At 56.4% G+C, this 19,987-nt stretch overlaps 1 protein-coding gene across 1 annotated transcript; it reads right to left on the bottom strand.

Moving 5' to 3' along the window:
* Positions 1–6,312: 6,312 nt before the first annotated feature.
* Sema6c (semaphorin 6C) lies at positions 6,313–16,109 on the bottom strand. Its single transcript, XM_051157693.1, has 18 exons — positions 15,832–16,109; positions 12,920–13,034; positions 12,582–12,645; positions 12,441–12,497; positions 12,036–12,137; positions 11,753–11,843; positions 11,442–11,561; positions 11,188–11,276; positions 10,687–10,904; positions 10,313–10,444; positions 9,892–10,044; positions 9,514–9,687; positions 9,101–9,247; positions 8,723–8,800; positions 8,590–8,636; positions 8,233–8,277; positions 7,931–8,026; positions 6,313–7,548 (listed from the first exon to the last, which is right to left on the bottom strand). Exons 1-18 carry the CDS (start codon positions 15,944–15,946, stop codon positions 6,518–6,520), a joined length of 2,874 nt encoding a protein of 957 aa, XP_051013650.1. The 5' UTR covers positions 15,947–16,109; the 3' UTR covers positions 6,313–6,517.
* Between the last annotated feature and the right edge of the window lie 3,878 nt (positions 16,110–19,987).

The raw sequence follows: 19,987 nt of genomic DNA, 5'->3' as shown, positions 1-19,987 counted from the left end.
CACCAGAGACAGCACTATCGCCGGGCTGAAGAGAAAGGCAGGGACTTGAGGAGTCTTGAGAAACAAATAACAGAGTCTGTTGGATTAACGTCCTGGTGAGAGAAGTCACAAGGAAGCCGGGAAGGGTGGATGAACTGGTTGGAGTTCTCTGCACTTGACCTCAGCCAAAAGGCCAAAGAGCTCAGGAAGGTTGAAAGGAGAGTGGCCTGCAACTCCACCTCCAAGAGATGCACGTGCCATCCCTGCATAGAGACCCATGGACGGAAATGTCTTTTTTTTTAGATTGATTGATTGTGTATACAATGTTTTGCCCGCATATACACGTGCAGGCCAGAAGAGGGCACCATATAGATGGTTGTGAGCCACCTTGTGGTTTCTGGGAATTGAACTCAGGACCTTTGGAAGAGCAGACAGTGCTCTTGACCTCTGAGCCATCTCTCCAGCCCAACAAATCTTTAAAAGATAATTTAAAGCCGGGTGTGGTGGTGCACGCCTTTAATCCCAGCACTCGGGAGGCAGAGGCAGGCGGATCTTTGTGAGTTCGAGGCCAGCCTGGTCTACAAAGAGAGTCCTGGACAGCCAGGGCTACACAGAGAAACCCTGTCTAAAAAAGAAAAAAAAAAAAAAAAAAAAAAAAGGGAAGAAAGGTGACATTGGAGAAGTCTACCGCAGTATTGGGATGGTTGGTTGGTGTTGACTGTCAACTAGACAAGGCCTGGAGTCACTGAAGACACAACCCTCTGGGCGTATCCATGGCGGAGTTTCTAGATTGGGTTACTTGAGGTAGAAGGGCCCACAATAAATGTGGGTGGTATCATTCCACGGGCTGAGGTCCCAGACTGAGGGTGGCAAGCGCCTCTACTGCCGGAGCCAGCTGGTTGGACTGCTTCCGGCATCTAAATTCATCTCGGATGGCATTTGAGAGACTAGAGGTGGGGCCTGAGAGATGGCTCAGCAGCTGACAGCATGTTTACTGTGTGGGCCTCGGATCCCAGGTTCGATTCCCAGCACCTACATGATGGCTCACCATGGCCCATCGGTCCAGGTGCAGGAGGCACAGGATGCACGTGACACCTTCTGCCCTCTGCAGGCACCAGGTGTATGTGTGGTGCACAGCAAAATACTCACACACTGAAAATAAACATGAATCTTTAAAAGTGTTTTAAAACTAGCAACAGGGGCCAGAGAGATGGCTCAGTGGTTAAGAGCACTGGCTGCTCTTCCGGAGGACCCACGTTCAATTCCCAGCAACCACATGGCGGCTCATAACCACCTGCAACTCCAGCTCCAGGGGGTCTGCTGTCTTTTGCTAGCCTCTGTGGGCATCAGGCACACATGTGTTGCACAGTTAGACAAGCACACAGAAAGCAGTACACATAAAAGCAATGAAATTGGCCAGGTGTGGTGGCCCATGTTAAAAAAAAAAAAAAAAAAAAGTAAATGAAAAATTTTAAAGTCAGAAACAACCATATCACAGTGTATTGGCTTCCAGGCTCCCTGTCTTGAGGTCACACTGGCCGCCAGTGATCCTTCGCCCAAGTCACTGCTCCTCTGAAGGCAACTTCTACCTCACACTTCCAGAACCAGTCTCTCCGCTTCTCTTTTGACAAGGCCTCACTCCGCAGTCCTGAGAGTCCTCTAACTCATGGCGATTCTGCTGCCTCAGCCTCTTGAGCAGCCGGATTACCGCCCTGGCTTTGTTTGTATAAGCTTTTCTTTTCTGAGATGGGGCCTCATGTTTCCCAGGCTGGCCTCAAACCTGAAGCCCAGCATCATCCTGAGCTTCTGAGCTTCCTGATTCTACCACCCGCATCCCTCCTGCTGCTAGGATGGGGGCCGCTGGGTTAACGTGGTGCTGGGGATCAAATGCACGCCAGGCAAGCACCATGAGCTGCGCCCAGCCTGAATAACCTTAAACTTAACGAGTCAACAGTTGTAAAGTGCCATCTGCGGGGTCAAGTGACAGTGACTCATACCTGCGTGTTCCAAAGCTTGGGGTGTCAGCACTAAGAAGCAATAAATAGTTCGCCAGGCCCTTGTCACTTTGCCCCCAGAGAACCCAAGATGCCGAGCAGTTTTTGAAGCTCTCTTGATTGTGAAGCCTTTTGAGTCACAGGTCCCCAAACCCTTTGACACCTGATGGCTTCAGCCTGCTGGGGCCCTGCTTTCCCAATAATCTCCTGGGGTGCCTCAGAGAAACGAGCTCGGAGATCCCCGAGGATGGAGCTGCAGTCATACTCTGCTTTTCCTAATAACAAAGCAAGCTGGGAGTGTGACCCTTCAACAGGAGACACACACATCTGTAATCCCAGCACCTGGGAGTTACAGGCAGGAGGGTCAGAAGTTCAAGGCCAGCCTGGGACACGTGAGACCCTGAAACCAAACAAACAAACAAACAACAAACAGAACTTCACCAAGCAGATTCCTTAGTTGAACTTAAAGGAAGACATGTTCATCTTCCATTTTCGGCTGTAACGTCTGTCGCTATCCCTCCATTTATTATCCATGATTACAATCCGCCAGCAGAAAGGTTTCATGAGTAACAGTGAGTTGCATCTTTGGTGGTGGCCTACGTTATTTTGGGCAAATGACCATGTCCTACAGAACACTTAATTGTGGGGCTTCGGGGAGATGGGGGAGGGAGGCTGTTGTCCAGGCTTGCCTTGGATTCACAGTGTCCTTGACTCAGACTCCAAAGGGAACTGAGAGGACAGCGGACCGCCCCACACCTGGCTGACCCTCCTCAGCGGACCGCCCCACACCTGGCTGACCCTCCTCAGCGGACCGCCCCACGCCTGGCTGGCTGACCCTCCTCAGCAGACCGCCCCACACCTGGCTGGCTGACCCTCCTCAGCGGACCGCCCCACACCTGGCTGACCCTCCTCAGCGGACCGCCCCACACCTGCCTAAGTTAACCCTAAATATTTACCTGCTTTACAAACCCTGGCTACATGTCTTTCCCATTCCTTAAGAGAGAAGTTGAGGGCTGGAGAGATGGCTCAGATCCCCAGCAACCACATGGTGGCTCACGACCATCTATGATGAGATCTGATGTCCTCTTCAGGTGTGCAAGTGTACATGCAGGCAGAGCACTGTGTACATAATAAATAAGTAAATCTTTAAAAGAAAGAAAGAAATTGAGTGGCACAGGCTTTTAATCTCAAAGGCAGAGGAGGCAGATCGCTGTGAGTTCAAGGCCAACCTAGTCTACAGCGTGAGTCCAGGACAGTCAAGGCTACACAGAGAAACCCTGTCTGGGGTGGGGGCAGGAGACGGCTTGGGGAGGTTAAACTACAAAAGGTTTCAGAGAGCTCGAGGACGGCTGTTACTGTAACAAAGTTGCTTTCACTTCCTGTTGGTTCCCAGACAGAGAAGTAAACATTCTCCTAAAAATACTGATAAATGGATACAGCCGAGGACATTGACCTGTAAATGGCTTCTTTCTGCAAAGAAACCCAAGAGAAACGCTGAGCGGCAGCTCCATGATAGATAGCATTTGTCCACAAGTACAAGAACCTGGGTTTGATACGTTGCCCCTTTTTCTCTCTGCATGTGTAGCTGCCCCTTGTGTGTGTGTGTTCAGCCAACCACAAATCAGGAATATTTGGGGGAAATTGTATGCATGCTGAACATACAGAGATTTTTTTCCCTCTCATCATTACTTCCTAAATAATGTGGTGTAGCAAGTACTCACACCGTGAGGCTCACACCTGTAATCCCAGCACCTGTGAGTCTAAGGCAGGAGGCTCCATCAAGGACAGCATCTACTACATATTGGAGTACAACCTTGTTTCAAAACAAAAACAAAATAACAACAACAAAAATGCTATCACTGACATTGTTTTAGGCATTGTTAAGAAACCTGGGATGATTTAAAGTATACCAGAGGCTGGGCGCGGGTCACAGGCAAATACCATGTCCTTTCATCAGGGTCTTGAATATCCGCACGTTTCTTTTTACATGTGGGGACTGTCCTATCAATGCCATATAGAAGCTGAGAGATAACTGTACTTCTATTTTAGTTCTTTAAAAAATAATAAAACAAAAGAACAGGTTCTGGCTGTTCTGGAACTTGCTTATATAGACCAGAACTCTGCCACTCACGTGCCGGTTGGCCAGTTTTAGTTCTAAAAAAAATTTTTTTTTTCTTTTGGGTTGGTTTTGGGTCTCAAAACTTAGGCCAGTCTCATTGCAGCCTTTTCTCCCTTCTTTCCTTTCTGATAGCATCCTTACGTCATAGCCCGAGCTGACATCCCGTTTCCCAGAGTGCTGTAATCATAGGCGAACGCCACCACCCCGTGCTTTATGTGGTGTTTGGGTTAGAGCTGAGGGTTCTGCGTGGGTTCTCGGGTGCCACACACAGCCTGTACAAACAGCTGCATCCCAAGCCCTCTCTCGTCTTCTCCGGATCTGTGTGTGTGAGAGAGGTTGGCGGCGGGTGCTGCCAACCGCACACGTGTGGAAGTAAGAGGATTTCCACCGTGAGCTTCTGGCAACTGGACTAGGCAGGCAAACACTTGACTCAATGAAGCGCCTTGCCCGCCTCGTCATCTTTTGCTAGAGACTAGCTATAGGCCAGAATTCAAGATCTTCACGGCCCATTCGCACTAACTGTTGTGTTTTGATAGTTTTGAAGAGATTAACGCAGCCAGGAGACTAAAAAGATACACTCCGTCCTTCCTTTTGCCCCAGCCCTGTTTAGGATACTTGTAACAGCCGGCTCAGTTTAAGGTCCCCAAGGAGGAATAAACTGAACCTGACAAAAATGCACCAAGCTAAGAGATGTTAAACTTTCAAGGCCCTTTGGCCAATTAGCTTAACTGAGCTGCGTTAAGAGACACCCAGAGGGTTAGAAACCTTGAGGGGGGGAAAAAATCTAAGTCGAATTTATAATACCAAGAAAAACCGACGCCCAGTAAAAAGCGGACCCCAAATTTTGGCACAAACAGCCTAAACTAATGGAATGGGAGGGACCGACGTTCCACGATTTCTCTTTCACAAATGCGCGTCATAGTGCTCGAGCCTCGGACAGCACTATTTCAGATGAGAAAGGAGGCTTAGGGCAAAGCTTCGCTCTCAAGGGTGAAGGCTAAGAGGTAAACACTGCGCTACGGAACTAGGGGCCAAACTGTTCCCAGCACTTTTCCCCACCTCTTAACCAGCCGCAGGGCTTGGTCGGGCCTCCAGGAGGCGCCAACGGGAAGTGCCCTGGAGCCGCCACGCGCCTGCCAAATTCCGGCAAATCCTCCAGTACAGCCAGCACCCACGCGAGGCCTTAAGCGTTCCGGGTCATCCCTCCCTTTGGAGCCCAGGATATTGTGCAGGGTATAACGACCGGCGCGCTCTAGCTGCAGGCTAGCCAGCAGCTGCAACTGCCCCTCCAGGAACTCACTGCTGGGGCGGACCCCTGCCTTTCTTTCTTTTTTTTTTTTTTTTTTTTTTTTTTTTGGGGGGGGGGGGTCCCGAGACAAGGTTTCTCTGTGTAGCCCTGTCTGTCCTAGACTCACTTTGTAGACCAGGCTGGCCTAGAACTCACAACCACCCGCCTGCCTCTGCCTCCCGAGTGCTGGGATCAAAGGCGTGCACCACCACGCCCGGCCCCTGCCTCTTTCTTACAGGGCTCAGCTGCTGGGTTTTTGCTGTTTTGCTTTGCAGCTACCGCTCAAGCGACCCCAAACTCTTCTTAGCCAAGTTCTCTCTTTAGGACAAGATTTGCTGATGTGAAATTCAAATCACGCAGCAGCTTCATTTTATTTGTCCAAAAGTTCCCTCCCCCACCCCATAGTGTAGGCCGTGGAAAGGTACCTGACCTCTATCCAGACACGTGCTGAGCGCCTTCCCCAGCGCCCCCAATCTGTACCCGCTGCTCCCCTGGGTCCTGGCTCATCCCACACACACCAGGTCTTCGCTTGCCTCCTTCAGGAAACCTTTCCTGATTAACGCCCCTCAAGGGAGGGAAGCGCACAGGCGCCAAGCCAATTACTCCGGAGAGATTGGGGGACCATCCCCGAGGTGAGGTGGAGGCAGGCCGACATTCAAGGGCACAGGCACCCAGAGGGCCGGATGGGTTCGCCCTCCTTCCCCCTCCCGCACCGCGAGAAAAGTCAGGCAGCGGCATGGGGTGGGGACGCGGGGGACACGGCTGTATTGGGAATCTGGAGGAGGGGGGTCTCCTACACAGTAGGAGGAGGCACGTCCCGGCCCCTAGAGGCCCGAGGACTCTGTACACAGCGCGCGGCTCCAGCTCCGGCCGGCTCGCCCGGGGGGTTGGGGGAGCCCATACGGCAGGAGCCCGGAGCAGCGAGTTAAGGCAGCGTGGCTGGAAGGGAGCGGGGAGTGGGAGGCCGCAAGGTCCCCCGAAATGCTGGCGCTCCTCGCCTCTCTAGGGCAGGGGGTGGGGAATACAGTCAATAAATAAACCGAGGCGAGAAAGGAGGGGGGGGGTCCCCGGGAGACTCCGAGTCCGGGAAGGCCGGCGGCCTCCAGCGCCTCGACATCGAGGCGCTAGCAGCTGCTGTCAGAAGTTGAAATGGGCTCCGTGCGTCGCGGGCTGCGGCGAGGCGGCGAGGGGAGGCTTGGGGGACAGCGGAGACTTCACGTCCACCCTCTTGAGGGAACGGCCGCGGTAACCGTCGGGCCGGCCGAGGTACAGGAGATGCCTCCCGGGCCCCCCGGAGTATCTACCCGGACCTCCCGAGGGGACACGCGTGAGCAGGGCCGGGGGCGCACGGTGCGTGGGGAAGGGCAGTCTGCGGCTGCCGCCGACGCCCAGGCGCGGAGCCGGGGCGGACAGAGCGGGCCGTCCGCTGGGAGCCGCGCGCTTGCCCTCGGGCGGCACGTCGAGCCTCAGCGGGGGCGCGCAATCCCGGGACAGCGGGCTGGAGTCCGCGAACAGGGCCGGTCCGGGCTCCGGGGCGGGCGGCCGCGAGGGGAACGGGGCGGTGGCGACGGGTTCGGTGCCCTTCCTGGACGGCTGCGGGCCGTGCAGGTAGCGCAGCAGTTCCTCCAGCGTGGTCACCTCCACCGCCTGCCCGGGGCAGCCAGGCGGCGGCGGCCTCACCAGCACGCGCGGCGCGGGCCCGCCCGCCGCAGTGCAGCCCCGTGGGCGGCCTGGGCCCTCCGAGGCGTTGTTCCCGTTCTGGTTCCACTGCCAGGGACCCCCGGAGGCACGGAGGTGCTTCACCGGCAGCTCGGGCGTGGACTCCGGGGTGGGCAGGCAGGCCAGCTCCGGTGGGGGCCCGCCCTCGGGTGGCGGCAGGAAGGTGGTGTAGAGCTGGGGCGTCTGCGCTCCTTCTCCATCCTTGGGCGGAGGCGGGGGCTCAGGACCGCCACCGTGCAGCCGGGCCAGACTGCGAAGGGAGAGAGGGCGCGGCAGCCCCGGGGTCTCGATGTCCTTGCTCCGACGGCGACTCGCGCGGCGACAGGCACAGGACACCAAGAGGCCAGAGACCGAGGCGCCCAGGGCGAAGGCCGCCGCCACACAGGCCAGGAGGAGTGGGATGGGGATGGAGCGGGAGGCTGAGGCTGGGGGAAGGTCCCTCCGCACGCCTGCCGACCAAGAAGGAGGGAGGAGGCTCAGCTTTAGGGAAGGCGGTGCAGTGCGGTGCGGTGCGCACGGGTGGGGCCAAGAGCAAATTTTCAAATGCTGCGGCTCAGCTTCGCTGCAGTCTCAGGATCCCTAAACACACAGGCTAGAGCACGGGTCTGGGGCATTTCCCGTAACAGGTTTAACCCCTGTAGCCATGCCATGAACAACTGTCAAACTGCCCGTGCAGGACACTGGTGGCTGGGATGTCCAGCTGCGGCGAAAGGGAGGTTCCAAGCAGGTGTTAGTGGGCGTCAAACACCAATCGGCACCCGGCTTAGAACTCTCAGAAAGACTCAGGCAGTTCCGCACTGCACTCCTGTCCCTCCCGGGTAACCCCCTTACCCTGCGTGTGAGCTCCAAGAGTAGAAGACTGGGGCCCTGGGTGGGCATCACTGGGGGAACTGGGGGTCTCAGGGGAAGGGCCAGGACCCAGAAGCACTGGTAACAGAGACCAGGTCAGAGCCAGTGAGATTTATGCTCTCCTGACACCACCAAGCCCCGCCCCCACCCCCCTGGGACCCAGGAGAGTCCAGAATTCCAGTGTGTCCTCTGGCTGTTCAAGGCGGAAAGGTCTGCTTATAGCCGAACGGATTTGGTTGTGTGGGCTATGCAAGGGGAAAGGGCACTGAGGCCAGAAGACTCACCATAAGCAGAATCTCCAGGGCCGGACTGACTCCCTGTCGCTCCATCTGTGGCAGAAAGAACGAGGAAACAGGTAGAAGGAACTGTGGTACAGACGCTGAGAAAGTTGAGCCCGAGCCCGAGCGAGCCCGGCATGGTGGCACAAGTTCGGGAGGCAGAGGCAGGCGGGTGGCTGCGAGTTCGAGGCCAGCCTGGTCTACAAAGTGAGTCCAGGACAGACAAGGCTAACACAGACAAACCCTGTCTCGAAAAACCAAGAAAAAAAGCAAGCAAGAAAGAGAAAGCAGATACTCAAGTCTGGGATGCCACCAGAGCCATACGCAACGTCAGCTGTGGCCACTGCCCGCCCTTGTGTTTACCTTGACAATCTCCATGCTCCATGTTCACAGTCAGATCCACGTCAGCACTAGAAGGAAAAGGAGAAGGTGGCTCGTAGTGGCTCCATGCTCTGCCCAGCACTCTCCTCAGGAGACCCAGGGGCTCCTCACTTACCCACCAGGGCCCCTGATATTCACACAGCCTCTCAATCGATGCCATCCACAGTACGGGTCCTGGGAAGCCAGACAGCTCCTGGGGGACACTGAGTTGTGTGAGGCTGGTAGCACCCCACTTACCACACCCCACTGTCCGTTCCGCTCACCCTGGCCCTGTAATTCCACCCCATCCACTCCAATCTGCTCCAGACGCTAATTGCTGCCCACTTTCAGACTACCCAAGGTACCCCCCCAACCCTCTCCTCCGTTTCCTTGCCACCCTCAAGACTTGGGGTTTTTTGTCTTGTTTTGTTTGGTTTTTGTTGTTGTTGTTTTCTGTGTTCCTTCTAGCCCAGGAAGCACAGCCAGGCAGCATCTAACCATAGTTTCTTCTCACCTCTGGCACGCTCCGTGCCGGGCGCAGCGGCTGAGAGGGAGGTGGACGACACATCCGGGAAAGGCCACAAAAAGCCTGTGACCCTCAGTGTCCAGCTCCAGCCCTATGATCCGCCGGGCAGCCTGGGCTGAGCGCTTCCCACCGCACCTAAGGTGATGCCGTGAGGGGTCAGGCTGGACACGGCCAGGCTGCCTTTGCCCCAGAAGGCACACAAAACAACCGATCACAAACCCATGGGACTGCCCTGCCCAACACAGAGGAGCCTTCTCCTCACCAAATCCCTTCCCTACCTCAAGGCCTCTAACTGCCAAGCCAACACTGGAGTATCCGACTTGTCGTGCCCCCCCCCATCCCCATCACGAACCAGGCACCCCACCTCCAACCTGCAGGGACCCGCCCCAACAACCACTCACCGGGCAGGGTTGTAGGCCTCGATCTCTTCCAATATGACAGGCTCAGGTCCCAGAGACTGTCCCCCTGGAGGTAGCACCTTCAGTACTGTCCCATCATTGGAGCCAAGAAACAGGACCGTAGTGTTTCTGTGGGGGCCGGCCATGCCGTCCACGGCTACCTGCGTCAGCAGAGCCCTGGGCAATAGGCTTCAGGTGAGGACTGCGTGTCTGGTGAAGCTTGGAGATGCTCCACTACTCCCCCCCCCCCCACCGCCCCCGCTCGGTTACTCCTTCACAAGTCCCAGCCCCATGCCAAAGGCCAATGTGCTTTATATCTCACGGGGGGGGGGGGAGCACAAGAGAAAGCCGAGTGTGGCTGAGGGTGGAGGCAGTGCTCACCTGCTGGTCAGAGTGAGGAGCGGCTGGTGGGTGGCGGGGGGCACAGCAGGGTCCAGCAGAGGGTGTGCCTTGATGAAGAGCAGGACATCGTCAGGAAGGTCTTGAGAGGAGGGGAATAAGGCAGCTCCTCCTATACCTGCACAGGACCCTGGCCTGGGGGCACATGGGAAGGGGCAGCCTTAGGGCAGAGAACTGGGGTGAATTAAGCTATGTGACTCCCCACCCCCCACCCCTGCGCTCTAACATGGTCGGTAACCCTTCACTCCCCTGTAAACACAAGACTTGCACCATGGCTTCCCTTCCCTGTTGCAAGGCATGCTGGCCTTCGCCCTTGGCCGCAGTGACTTTAGCCCTCTTCACAACCCAACATCAAAGGCAGGCATTGCTTCTGCCCCATAAAAGCCACCTCCACCCTGGGTACCTGGGTGAGGGGACCCTGTCCTCAGACACAGGGGTCCAGGCCCCATCCAGGCTCCTCTGCTCCTTGAACTTGCCCTCAAACCCATGTTCAATATCATCCAGGTGGAAGGCGCAGACTGCAGACCCAGGAATGCTGAGGGAGCCAGAAAAGATGCAAGGTAGATGTTGACAGGGACTGCACAGCTCCTGCCAGGTAAGAAGTGGTGGCTGCCCTCGGTGCACCATTTCACAGAGGCAGAGACTAGCGGGTGGGGCAGCCGCTGGGGGAAACTGGCCTTGCTTGGAGCTTCCTCCTCAGTAGCCATTAAAGGGACGTTTGGATGTTGGGGTGGGGCTGGGTAGGGAGCCAGATCACACGGTCTGCCTGGTACCAACCTGTTGGTCTGAGTACTGAAGACTCCAAAGAGAGCAGAGCGGCCGTGCAGGTTCACAGGCCCAGTCAAGGCCTGCAGGACGTCAAAGTAGAAGGTGGAGTCCCCAGGGACAGAGCAGTTGAGCCTCAGCTTGAGGAAGGACGTCCAGTGGCGATCCAAGGCCCGAGGTGAGCCACCCATGTCACGTTTACACACTCGGGCTACCCGGGAAAACTGGACCTGAGAGGATATTGAGAGAGCCGCATGGCAGCTGGTGGAAGTGCCACGGTATGAGTCAGGAGCGCCAAGCAGCAAGTGTGAGGGGCTCAGCGAAGAAAGGCAATGGTATGACTGGCCCATTTGGGTCAAGATGAGAGTTATGAGAGAGCCGGAGGCTGTGCAGAAGGTGTGTGGGGAGGGGTCAAGAATCCAAGGCATTTGTTTTGGGGACCAGGGCCAAGGACTTTCCTCAGGACCTAGAAGGACCCCCCAACTTTCCACCAGTGCTGCCCAACTTCCTTACCCTCCCCAGGCGGGCATCCTCCACAGAAACCTCTCGGAAGAAGAAGTACACGTGTTCTCCGTGCTCCAAAGCATAGACAAAGTGTGGCTCTAGGGTAAGGTGCAACAGGGTAGGGCATCCATAGGTGCTCAGAGACTCGTGCCCCGCGCTGTCACCTCCCCACCGTCACTATCCCCCACCCCACCCCGCGCACGCACAGTCCCGTTTTACTCCCACCCCAACGTTGGCACAATCTGCGCCCCGGGATGACTGACCTCGAAGCCACTTGGAATCATACTTTGCAGAGCGGAGCGGGGGCTGAGGTCCAAGGCTCCTGTAAACTACAGCATCGCTGGCCTGGAAATCTGCTGCCGTGGCTGAGTACAAACTGCCCTCTGGAGGGAGAAAGGGAGCCAGGTCACAGAAAGCTCGGGACCCGCTGGTGTACCCACCCACACCGGCTACCTAGGCCTGGCTCCAGCCCCTACCTCAACCCTCCACTCAAGAACATGGGGGGGGGGAGACCAAATTGGGAGAGGAACTCCCTCTTGCCACATGCCTGCTTTTCACATGCCCTGGTGCACACCTGCAAAGATGGCCACGTTGGACTGGGTGGCATCAAAGGGGCACCGAGCTTGCCCACTCAGCTCCTCGCCCTCCTGTTGCAGTGAAGTTATCTGGGGGCAAAGGAGACAGATTCCTGGAACCTTGGGGGTCTCAGAGGCTGGCCCCACAGCCGGCTCCCACTCACCGTCCCCAGGCCCTCCGCGAGCATCCACGTATGTGCATTCCCGTCCCCGGGTGCCCGTCTCTTTCCCATCAAACTGATTTATTATTTTGGGTTTTCCTCCCAGTCTCTCCCTTTGTACCCCATAGGTGCGGCACATGGGGCTGAAGGAGTTTGTTCCACAGGCGAGGAGTGTCTGCGAGTCCCAGGGAACAAGAACACGGATGTAGTTGTAGCATTCGTCCTAGGGAACCCAAAATTCTAGGTCAGTGACAGGCATGAGACTGAAGTTAGGGGGCGCAGAAAGTGAGCCAGTCAGAGAGCAATGCGACTGAGGCCTCCGGCTGCTTACTGGCCCTTAACCCCTCAGCAAGTTCTTCGGTTTCTTTTTCCTGGAGTTCCCTTTAGGATTCACACTAAAAACTGTGAATTCTGTCTCCTTCCTTTTGTTCTCTGGGCTGGGACGGGAAAGGGAGTAAAAGAACGGTGGTGCAGCGCACTACCTGAGGGCAGCGGTCGCTTCCCTCCAGCCACATCCAGTCCTCACCGTAAGCTTTCCCCGCACAGCACAATTCTCCACATCTTGGCTCCTCCATGTCAGAAACTGAAGAGGGGAACAAGACAGGAGGTCATGGGCAACGCGGGCCCCTCCTTTCCCAGCTTTGTCTCCCTGCCAGCACCTCCTCACCTTGTTGGGCACCAGCCCCTCCCCTTCTTCTTGGGTTTGAAGATCGAAAGAGAAAACGTGATCCCTGAAGGGGCAGGTAAGGGGGGGTCAGAGCTGAGCGGAGGCACCCTACCTGAGCTCCCCAGCCCCCTCCTTGGCCAAGCCACACAAAGCCCCTGCTCCCTAGCCTCCCCCTGACTCCACGCCTCGGCATTTGTTCTCTGGGTCCAAGCAAGTCCATGCCCCATGGCTTGTGCACCTGGCATGTGTCCCCTGCAAGATGCTGCAGTGGCCATGCAGGTCCCATCTGCCCAGGAGCATGCATTGTCTGCCCCACAACTGTGCCTCGGCCATTTTACCGGGCGGCCACAAGCAAGGTCCGGTTCAAGGTCAGGAATCGCTGAAAGTCCAGCCCGAGTTCTGCAGCCACAGCGTCATCCTCCAGGCCCCGGAACCAAGATAAGGGAGAAGTACCTAGGGGGTACAGTGGTGACACTGAGAGGATGGCAGCTGAGATTGCACACGCTTCCCAACTCCCTTTCCCACCAGAAGAAACCCAAGGAATCTGAGGCAGGGGCACTGCTGAGAGTTTAAGGCCGGTCTTGGTTACATAGTAACCACCAGGCCAGTATATGAGACAAGACGCTCTCTCAAAGAGAAGAAAAGAAAAGGGACAGTGAACCAGGCGTGGTGGTGCACGCCTTTAATCCCAGCACTCCGGAGGCAGAGGCAGGCAGATCGCTGTGAGTTCGAGGCCAGCCTGGTCTACAAAGTGAGTCCAGGACAGCCAAGGCTACACAGAGAGACTCTGTCTCGAAAAACAAAATAAATAAAGGAGACAGTGAAATGGCTCTGAGGCTAGAGATACTGGCAGCCACGCCTAACGACCTGAGATCACACAGCAGGAGCAGAGAAGCTGCGCCCCAAGCTGTCCTTTAGTCTTCACCCCACACAACAACGTGTGCAACCCCCTTAAATAACTGGTAAACAAAAACACCACGAACTGAGCATTTAATTTTCCTTTCATCAGGCTCTGTGAGAGTCGTTTGAATGATTTACCTTCCTCAATGTCTTAGCCTTATGGGTAGGCGCTCACCTCGACCCCATTTCAAGGGACTTTACATAACTACCAAGCAGGCAGCAAAGGTTTGTATCAAGTCTAACTCCTAAGTTCAGCCAAGTCCCTTCTTAGGACAACCACTGTTTCAGAAGGTCCCTTTCCAAGGGGCCGGAGATAGCCTAAGTGGTTAAGGGCACACACTACTCTTCCAAAGGTCCAAATTTTGATCCCCAGCGCCCACATCAGGTGACTCACCACCAACTCTAGCTGGGGGGGGGGGGGGGGGGGCGCCACAGGATGATCCCTGAGAGAGCTGGGCGTGGTGGCGCACGCCTTTAACCCCAGCACTCAGGAGGCAGAGTCAGGCGGATCGCTGTGAGTTCGAGGCCAGCCTGGTCTACAAAGTGAGTCCAGGACGGCCAAGGCTACACAGAGAAACCCAGTCTGGGGGGGTGGGGGGGAGAACTCCCTGAGGGCTGGAGAGATGGCTCAGTGGTTAAGGGCACCGCCTGCTCTTCCAGAGGTCCTGAGTTCAATTCCCAGCAACCACATGGTGGCTCACAACCATCTATAAGGTGATCTGATGCATACTGTATACATAATAAATAAATCTTTTTTAAAAAAACTCCCTGAAACTGAACAAATTCACTAGGCTGCCCTCTGCCACAGTAAACAGTAAAAGCTGAGAGGCCAGGCCTGTCCCATTACCCACCCCCCACCCCCCCACCCCAGGAAGTGAAGCTGCAAAGAAGACTCTTCAGAGAAGGGGAAAAAAAAAAAAAGACCAGCCCAGCTGCCTGCAAGAGACCACGGAGGCACCTGGAAAGGACACTGTCCAATCAGCTGCCTGCGGGCTGTGCAGTGTGATCCAGGTTCCCAGCTTTTGTGAGCTGTCTTTGATTGATTTCTGCTCTTGCAAGTAACCCCTAACCCATATTCCTGTAAACCCCCAGTAAAACTTATTGGCTCCCCAAGTTGGACGTTGGTGGTAGCCATTCTTTGGTCTGCCGTGGCCTGCCGTGACCTGCCGTGGTCTGAGGTGAGCAGTCAGGAGTGTTTCATCTCCCCAGGAAAAGTTTTGTCACACATGCACATAATTAAAGCACGTGCCTCTCCTGTGCCTCCTCAAATCCTCCCCTCAAGACTTTTCACCACTTTAACCTTCCAAGGTTCCTCCCTCTTCTGACCACTGCCCACCTGGTCTGGCTATGGAAGCCACAGGCATTAGTTTAGGGGGAACTCAGGGTTCAAAGATGACTTAACGCTCACAGAGTACTGAGAACTGAATGTGGCAAAGCGTTTGCTATTATCTGTGTCATCCACTCCCCCACCCCCACTCCCCCACCCCCACTCCCCCCACATCACTCCCAATAGCCCAACTGAAATTACTCTAAATCTAGCTCATTAACACAGACCCGGACAGATGAGGGTTTCTCTCAGAAAGGGAATTTCTACAGTTTCTGTCATGGTGGGACACAGGCTCACTGGTGGGCAGAGAGGAAAGTAACGGGTGTTGGGAGCACCGACCTGGCACAGGACTCCACTCAGTGGCTAAGAATAACACACAAACACAAAGTGCTTCATTCGGGCCAGACAGTTTTCTCAGGGCTGTGCCTCAGTTGTGTTTTCTCTGTTCCCTCACTTAATCTCTAAATCACTCTCCGTGAGGTAGAGCACCATGACTACTGCCCTCCTTTTACGGATGTGGAAACTGAGGCAAAGAAAAGCTATATAGCATTGAGCAAGTTCACGCAACCAGCGAGCAGCTGAGCGGGGGACTCAAGCCTGAACGGTCTGGTCTGGCTAAGGCATTACATTGCTTATGTTTGTCCACTGAGACAGGGTCTGGCTATGTCATCCGGGCTGGCTGGAACTCACTACATAGCTCAGCGGGTCCTCAGACTTGTAGCAATCTTCCTCCCTCAACCTCCCAAGTGCTGGGATTAAGAGCATGCGCCATCACATTCTGCTAGACGTCACATTTTTAGCCACCCAGCAACACCACCTCTGAGGGGAGAAACAAAACCTGGGGTTGAGAAACTTGTGGTTCCAGCTCATTCTACCTCTTGGTTCCCCTCTGCTTGGCCTTTCTCTCAGCTTCCTTGAGCCTGCTAACATTCCTACACCTTCCCACTTGGTCGGGGTGGGGTGGGGGATGTCTCATTTTCTACTTGCTTCCCCCCAAGAGGGTAAAGTGGGTGGGGCACTCACCTTGTAGGTCAGAGGTCAACAGAGGGATGGGGTCCTGGGGAAAGGCGGCCTGAGCACAGGGGAGTGACAGCAGCAGCAGCAGCAGCAGGGGCAGGGAGTGGGGGACTCCGGGCATCCTGTGCGGGGCACCTCAAGCCCCAGGGGGTACCCCCTCACCCATATGCTGGCCCTGAAAGGGGAGACAAAAAAGTGGGGGAAGGGGCTAAGTTCTTTCCACCTTGGTTGCAGGCAGACTCCTCCCCAGGCCTATCCCCAAAAGACCCTGTGGGGTGGGGCAAAGAACCATCTCTGCCTCGCTCCCAGTCAGCTGTCACTGTCACTCGGGGGAGGGGGGGCTGGGGGGGCTCCCCTCTCCAACTGGCCCAAACTGGTTGGTGTGAAGCCTGCGGGTATGACCCCAGGTGAGGACAGAACGGAGTGGAGGCCCCTCCCAGACTTTCCTCTTCTCTCCTGCCTGGGTCTGGGACATTGAGTGGGTGACACCTCCTGGCCCCCCTTGTGCTAACCCCTTCTCAGCTATAATTAGACACTGAAGCCTTAAAATTATAAATAGTGACTCCTTGGCACTAGTAGGAGGAAGAGGGCACCCAGTCTGCTCTCCCCTCCCCTCACAGACCCCCCATAGCACCCTGGGAGTAATGTAGGCACTGCGCCCAGGCAGAGGCAGCTGTGTGGCAGCCATGGTCCTGTCTAGGGCTGAGGAGGAACAGAAGGAGAAGAGCAAACAGCCTGGGGGGGGAGGGAGGAGGGCGGTCACTGACCCAGCCTAAGCTCATACTGGAGGGGCCGTTCCCACAGCTGAGGAAGAAGCTGGTCAGGAAGGGGACGGGGCGTGCATGGAGGGGCTGTCTTAGCCAAAAACGAGTCTGCATCAAAGCCAGATCAGAGGCTAAATTTAGCTCTGGCTGCAGCTGTCTCCTCGACCACTGTGCCCCCTCCCAGCCTGGAGCCCCCTGTGGCCTTTTTGGCTCCTAGGAACCAGTGTTCTCAATGTGGGGAAGAAGAGCAGACCCACCCCCTATGCAGAGCAAAGGATAGAAAGGACGGGTGAGAAGCAATGGCTGAACGTGCCCTGCTTTCCCTGTCTTCCCTCATCAGGCTGCCTCTGAAATTGAAATATAAATAATTCAATGACAGGCAATTGTAGCCCCAAAGTCCGAGAAAAGATGGATACTGTAAAAGGAGGGCTGAGCCGGGTCTCCTCCTCCTCCTCTTCCTCCTCCCCCCCCCACCCCGTGCACAGCCTCCCCCAGCCAGCTGACCCTGCCTGGACCCACTGTAGGAGGTGCATACCAGCTTCCTGCCTTCCCTTGGAATTGCCTGAGGGGCTGAAGGGGCTCCATTAATCAGCCAAGGGAGCTAGGAGTCCTTCCTTCCTTTTGTTGACAGACAAGCCTTGCTTGACCATCCCAAGTCTTCTAAAGGAGAACCCCTGGGCTTACAGGACAAGCCCCCCTTCCACGCCCCCAGTAATTCTACTCTCCAAGCCAGGACCCAAGTGTCCACCCAAGCCCAATCTAGCGTCACTGGTGGGGAGGTTGACGTCAGGTGGGGTCCCAAGAGAGCTGGAGGAAGGGACAGGGTAGAAACACCTAATGATGACCCCCCCCCTTCCCCAGAGGCAGAGCAGTTAGCTAGCTAAGGACCCTCTCCCTAGCAAGCCTGAGCCTTGCTCCCTCCCACAGCCCATGTTTCCGGATGCTGGTATTCCCAGGAGAGGAGAGAGGGACACAGCTCGTCTCCAAAGCTCTCCTACCTGCCCCCCCTCAAGTTGCCCTGGGCAACTGCTGTCTTCACCCTGGAAACAACTTTGGTCTCTGGCAAGTGGGGAGAAGAGCCAGACCCTCTTCCTGGTCCCTGGCAGAGCTGCTCCTACACCCTGCCCTCAGGAGTCACTGGCTTTCCCTTACCTGGGGTGGTGGGTCCTACGGGGGATGGAAGGGGACAGGAGCTCTCTGATCTAAGGGAAGAAGGAACAAAAGAAAGGAAAAGACTAAATCACCTCTCCCATACCACAGCCTTTAAAAGTAAAGGTGCACGTTTTTGGGGAAATCTGTTGAAGCCAGTTGAGGGGAGATGGAATTGGGGGGGGTGCATTTTGTTTGATTACAAAATGAGGGCGGCTTGGCACCAGAAGATAATGAGTATCATTTGGCCTTTAGCCAGAAACTCCTGGAACTGCAGGACCAGTCTTGGGGCAAGGGTTGTCTGGGAGTTGTGGGGTCCCGATGACCACTCCCAATGTTAAAACCTTCAGAATCCGAAAGCCTTCCTGCAAAAGCGCCCTAGCTAGGGACAATAGAGGCTAATTTGCATCTAATTTGCATGCTCTTCATTACCAAGCAAAATGCTCTGATAGCAAGTAACCTCATCCCCCTTAGTTTCTCGGAGAACAAACCTGGCTCGCCTCCCACCTAACCTCTCACACCAAGGACCCCCGCACCCCCGGCACACGCTCACTTTAAGCTGGGTTAGTCCAGCCTCTAAAAACACTTGGTTGGCCTTTTCCTTGGCCCACTAGACTCGAGTATGATACATCTTTAAGAGGGCTTCCCGTAGCTGTTTGGGGGAGCAACATCTGGGTGGCTCCCATCCAATCCCTGGCCTGGGGACAGGCATGCTGTGACCTGGAGAAATCCCAAGGAGCGACACGGCTACTCTTTCTCCTTTTTTTTTTTTTTTTTCCCCTCCTTCCCTTGATGGAAAGATGAAACAGCCCCCTTTCCAAGCCATGCAGCCACCTCTGGGGAGTGGCCGAGGTCATAGCCGCGGTCTCGAGGAGCAGGGGAAGAAATAGGGAGGCCGGCTGGGGACAATAGCGGGAAGCCATGGGCACGGTCGCCCGCCCGAGCCCACCTTCCTTGGAAGGCTCAGGGGTTCGCTGAGCCTCAAAACCCTTTCGCCCTACCCTTGGCTCTCAGTCCCAGGCTTTGTACTTACCCTCCCCTCCCACCCACCCGCCCCAATGTGATAAACCAGGTGTCTGGAGCGTCGGGTGCGCTTAGCGTGAGGTGGGCCTGGGGCCAGGGGCTCGACGTGTCTCCCCCTCACTGGATCCGGGGCTCCGAGGAGGGGCGGGTAGCAGCGCCTGGGCCGGGACCGGGTCCCAGAGCCACGTTAGCGGGAGGAGGGGCTGGAGGGGCCTGCAGGCGCGGATCGTGAGGGAATGGGATCTGGGGTTGGGGGACGGAGGCGAGTCTCCTAGACCAGGGAAACAGGGCTGGAGGCTGGGAACAGCCAAGGGCGGGCCCTAGGCCCGCGCGAGAGCGGGTAGGTGAGCTAGGATGGACGTAGCGAGGCCCCCTCTCTCGTCTGTGGAAGACCAGTCTAACAAAGCCCCGGGCGGAGTGAGGGGAAGCGTGGAGGTGGGCGAGGGGACTGATTGCTTCTCCGTGGCCCCCACTCCTGGACTCTTTGCCCAAGCCGACCCCTCCCCCTGGAAGTGCTCAGACTCCAGCCTGCACAAGGACGACGAAGCGACCCTGACACCAAAGTCCAGAACGACTTAGCCCCCTTCCTATGCCCGCAGGAGCGTCGAGAGGTCTTACAGTCTACGGGTCTCGGAGCCTCAGTTTCCCGGGGGAGAGGCAAGATGCGGGGCTTTCCACCCTCTGCATCGTGCGTGCCTCAAAAAATTAAAAAAAAAACATGTCTTTTGTGATCCCCCCAAATCTAGCGGGACGCGACTGTGGGAAGAGAAGCAGTGCAGCTGGGCTCGGCCACGGTCCCCTCCTCTTCCACGCACCCTAACTCCGCTGACCCTTTCTCTATCATGCACAAGGCGCGCCGGACCCACTCGGGTCCCCGTGACACTCAGAAGCTTGGCCCCCGGCCCCTCTTGTGGCGCTCCCGCCGCTCGCTGCAGCTACATCCCTACCCCAAGGTACTTGCTCGGAGATCCGGGTCAGCGAGGAGGTCCAGGGAGCAGCGGGCGGCCCCCAAGCTCCGCGCCGCGCGGAGTTCGCAGTCCGTGGCTGGGCTCGGGCGAGATGCGACGAGCGTCCCGTCTGAATGGTGCTTGGATCTCGGCTCCAGGGCGCTGCCGGGCTACGAGAGCCTTGGGTCCGAGTGGAAGCCCCGACTCCCGCCGCCGCAGACCCGCGGAGGAAAACAATGCGACCGCCCGGAGCTCTGGGCTCGGCCCCAGCCGCCCCGC

This window comes from Acomys russatus, chromosome 15, assembly GCF_903995435.1.
Source record: "Acomys russatus chromosome 15, mAcoRus1.1, whole genome shotgun sequence".
Classification (NCBI taxonomy): Eukaryota; Metazoa; Chordata; class Mammalia; order Rodentia; family Muridae; genus Acomys; species Acomys russatus.
Note: the sequence above shows the minus strand (reverse complement) of the source record. Positions and strands in the feature narration are given on the sequence as shown.

Coding starts and splice junctions, on each gene's coding strand:
- Sema6c (XM_051157693.1), bottom strand. CDS start 15,946: ATGCCCGGAGTCCCCCACTCCCTGCCCCTGCTGCTGCTGCTGCTGCTG. Junction 12,138..12,440: donor CTGTGCGGGGAAAGCTTACG/GTGAGGACTGGA, acceptor TGGGTTCCCTAG/GACGAATGCTACAACTACAT. Junction 10,445..10,686: donor TTCAGTACTCAGACCAACAG/GTTGGTACCAGG, acceptor TGGCTCCCTCAG/CATTCCTGGGTCTGCAGTCT.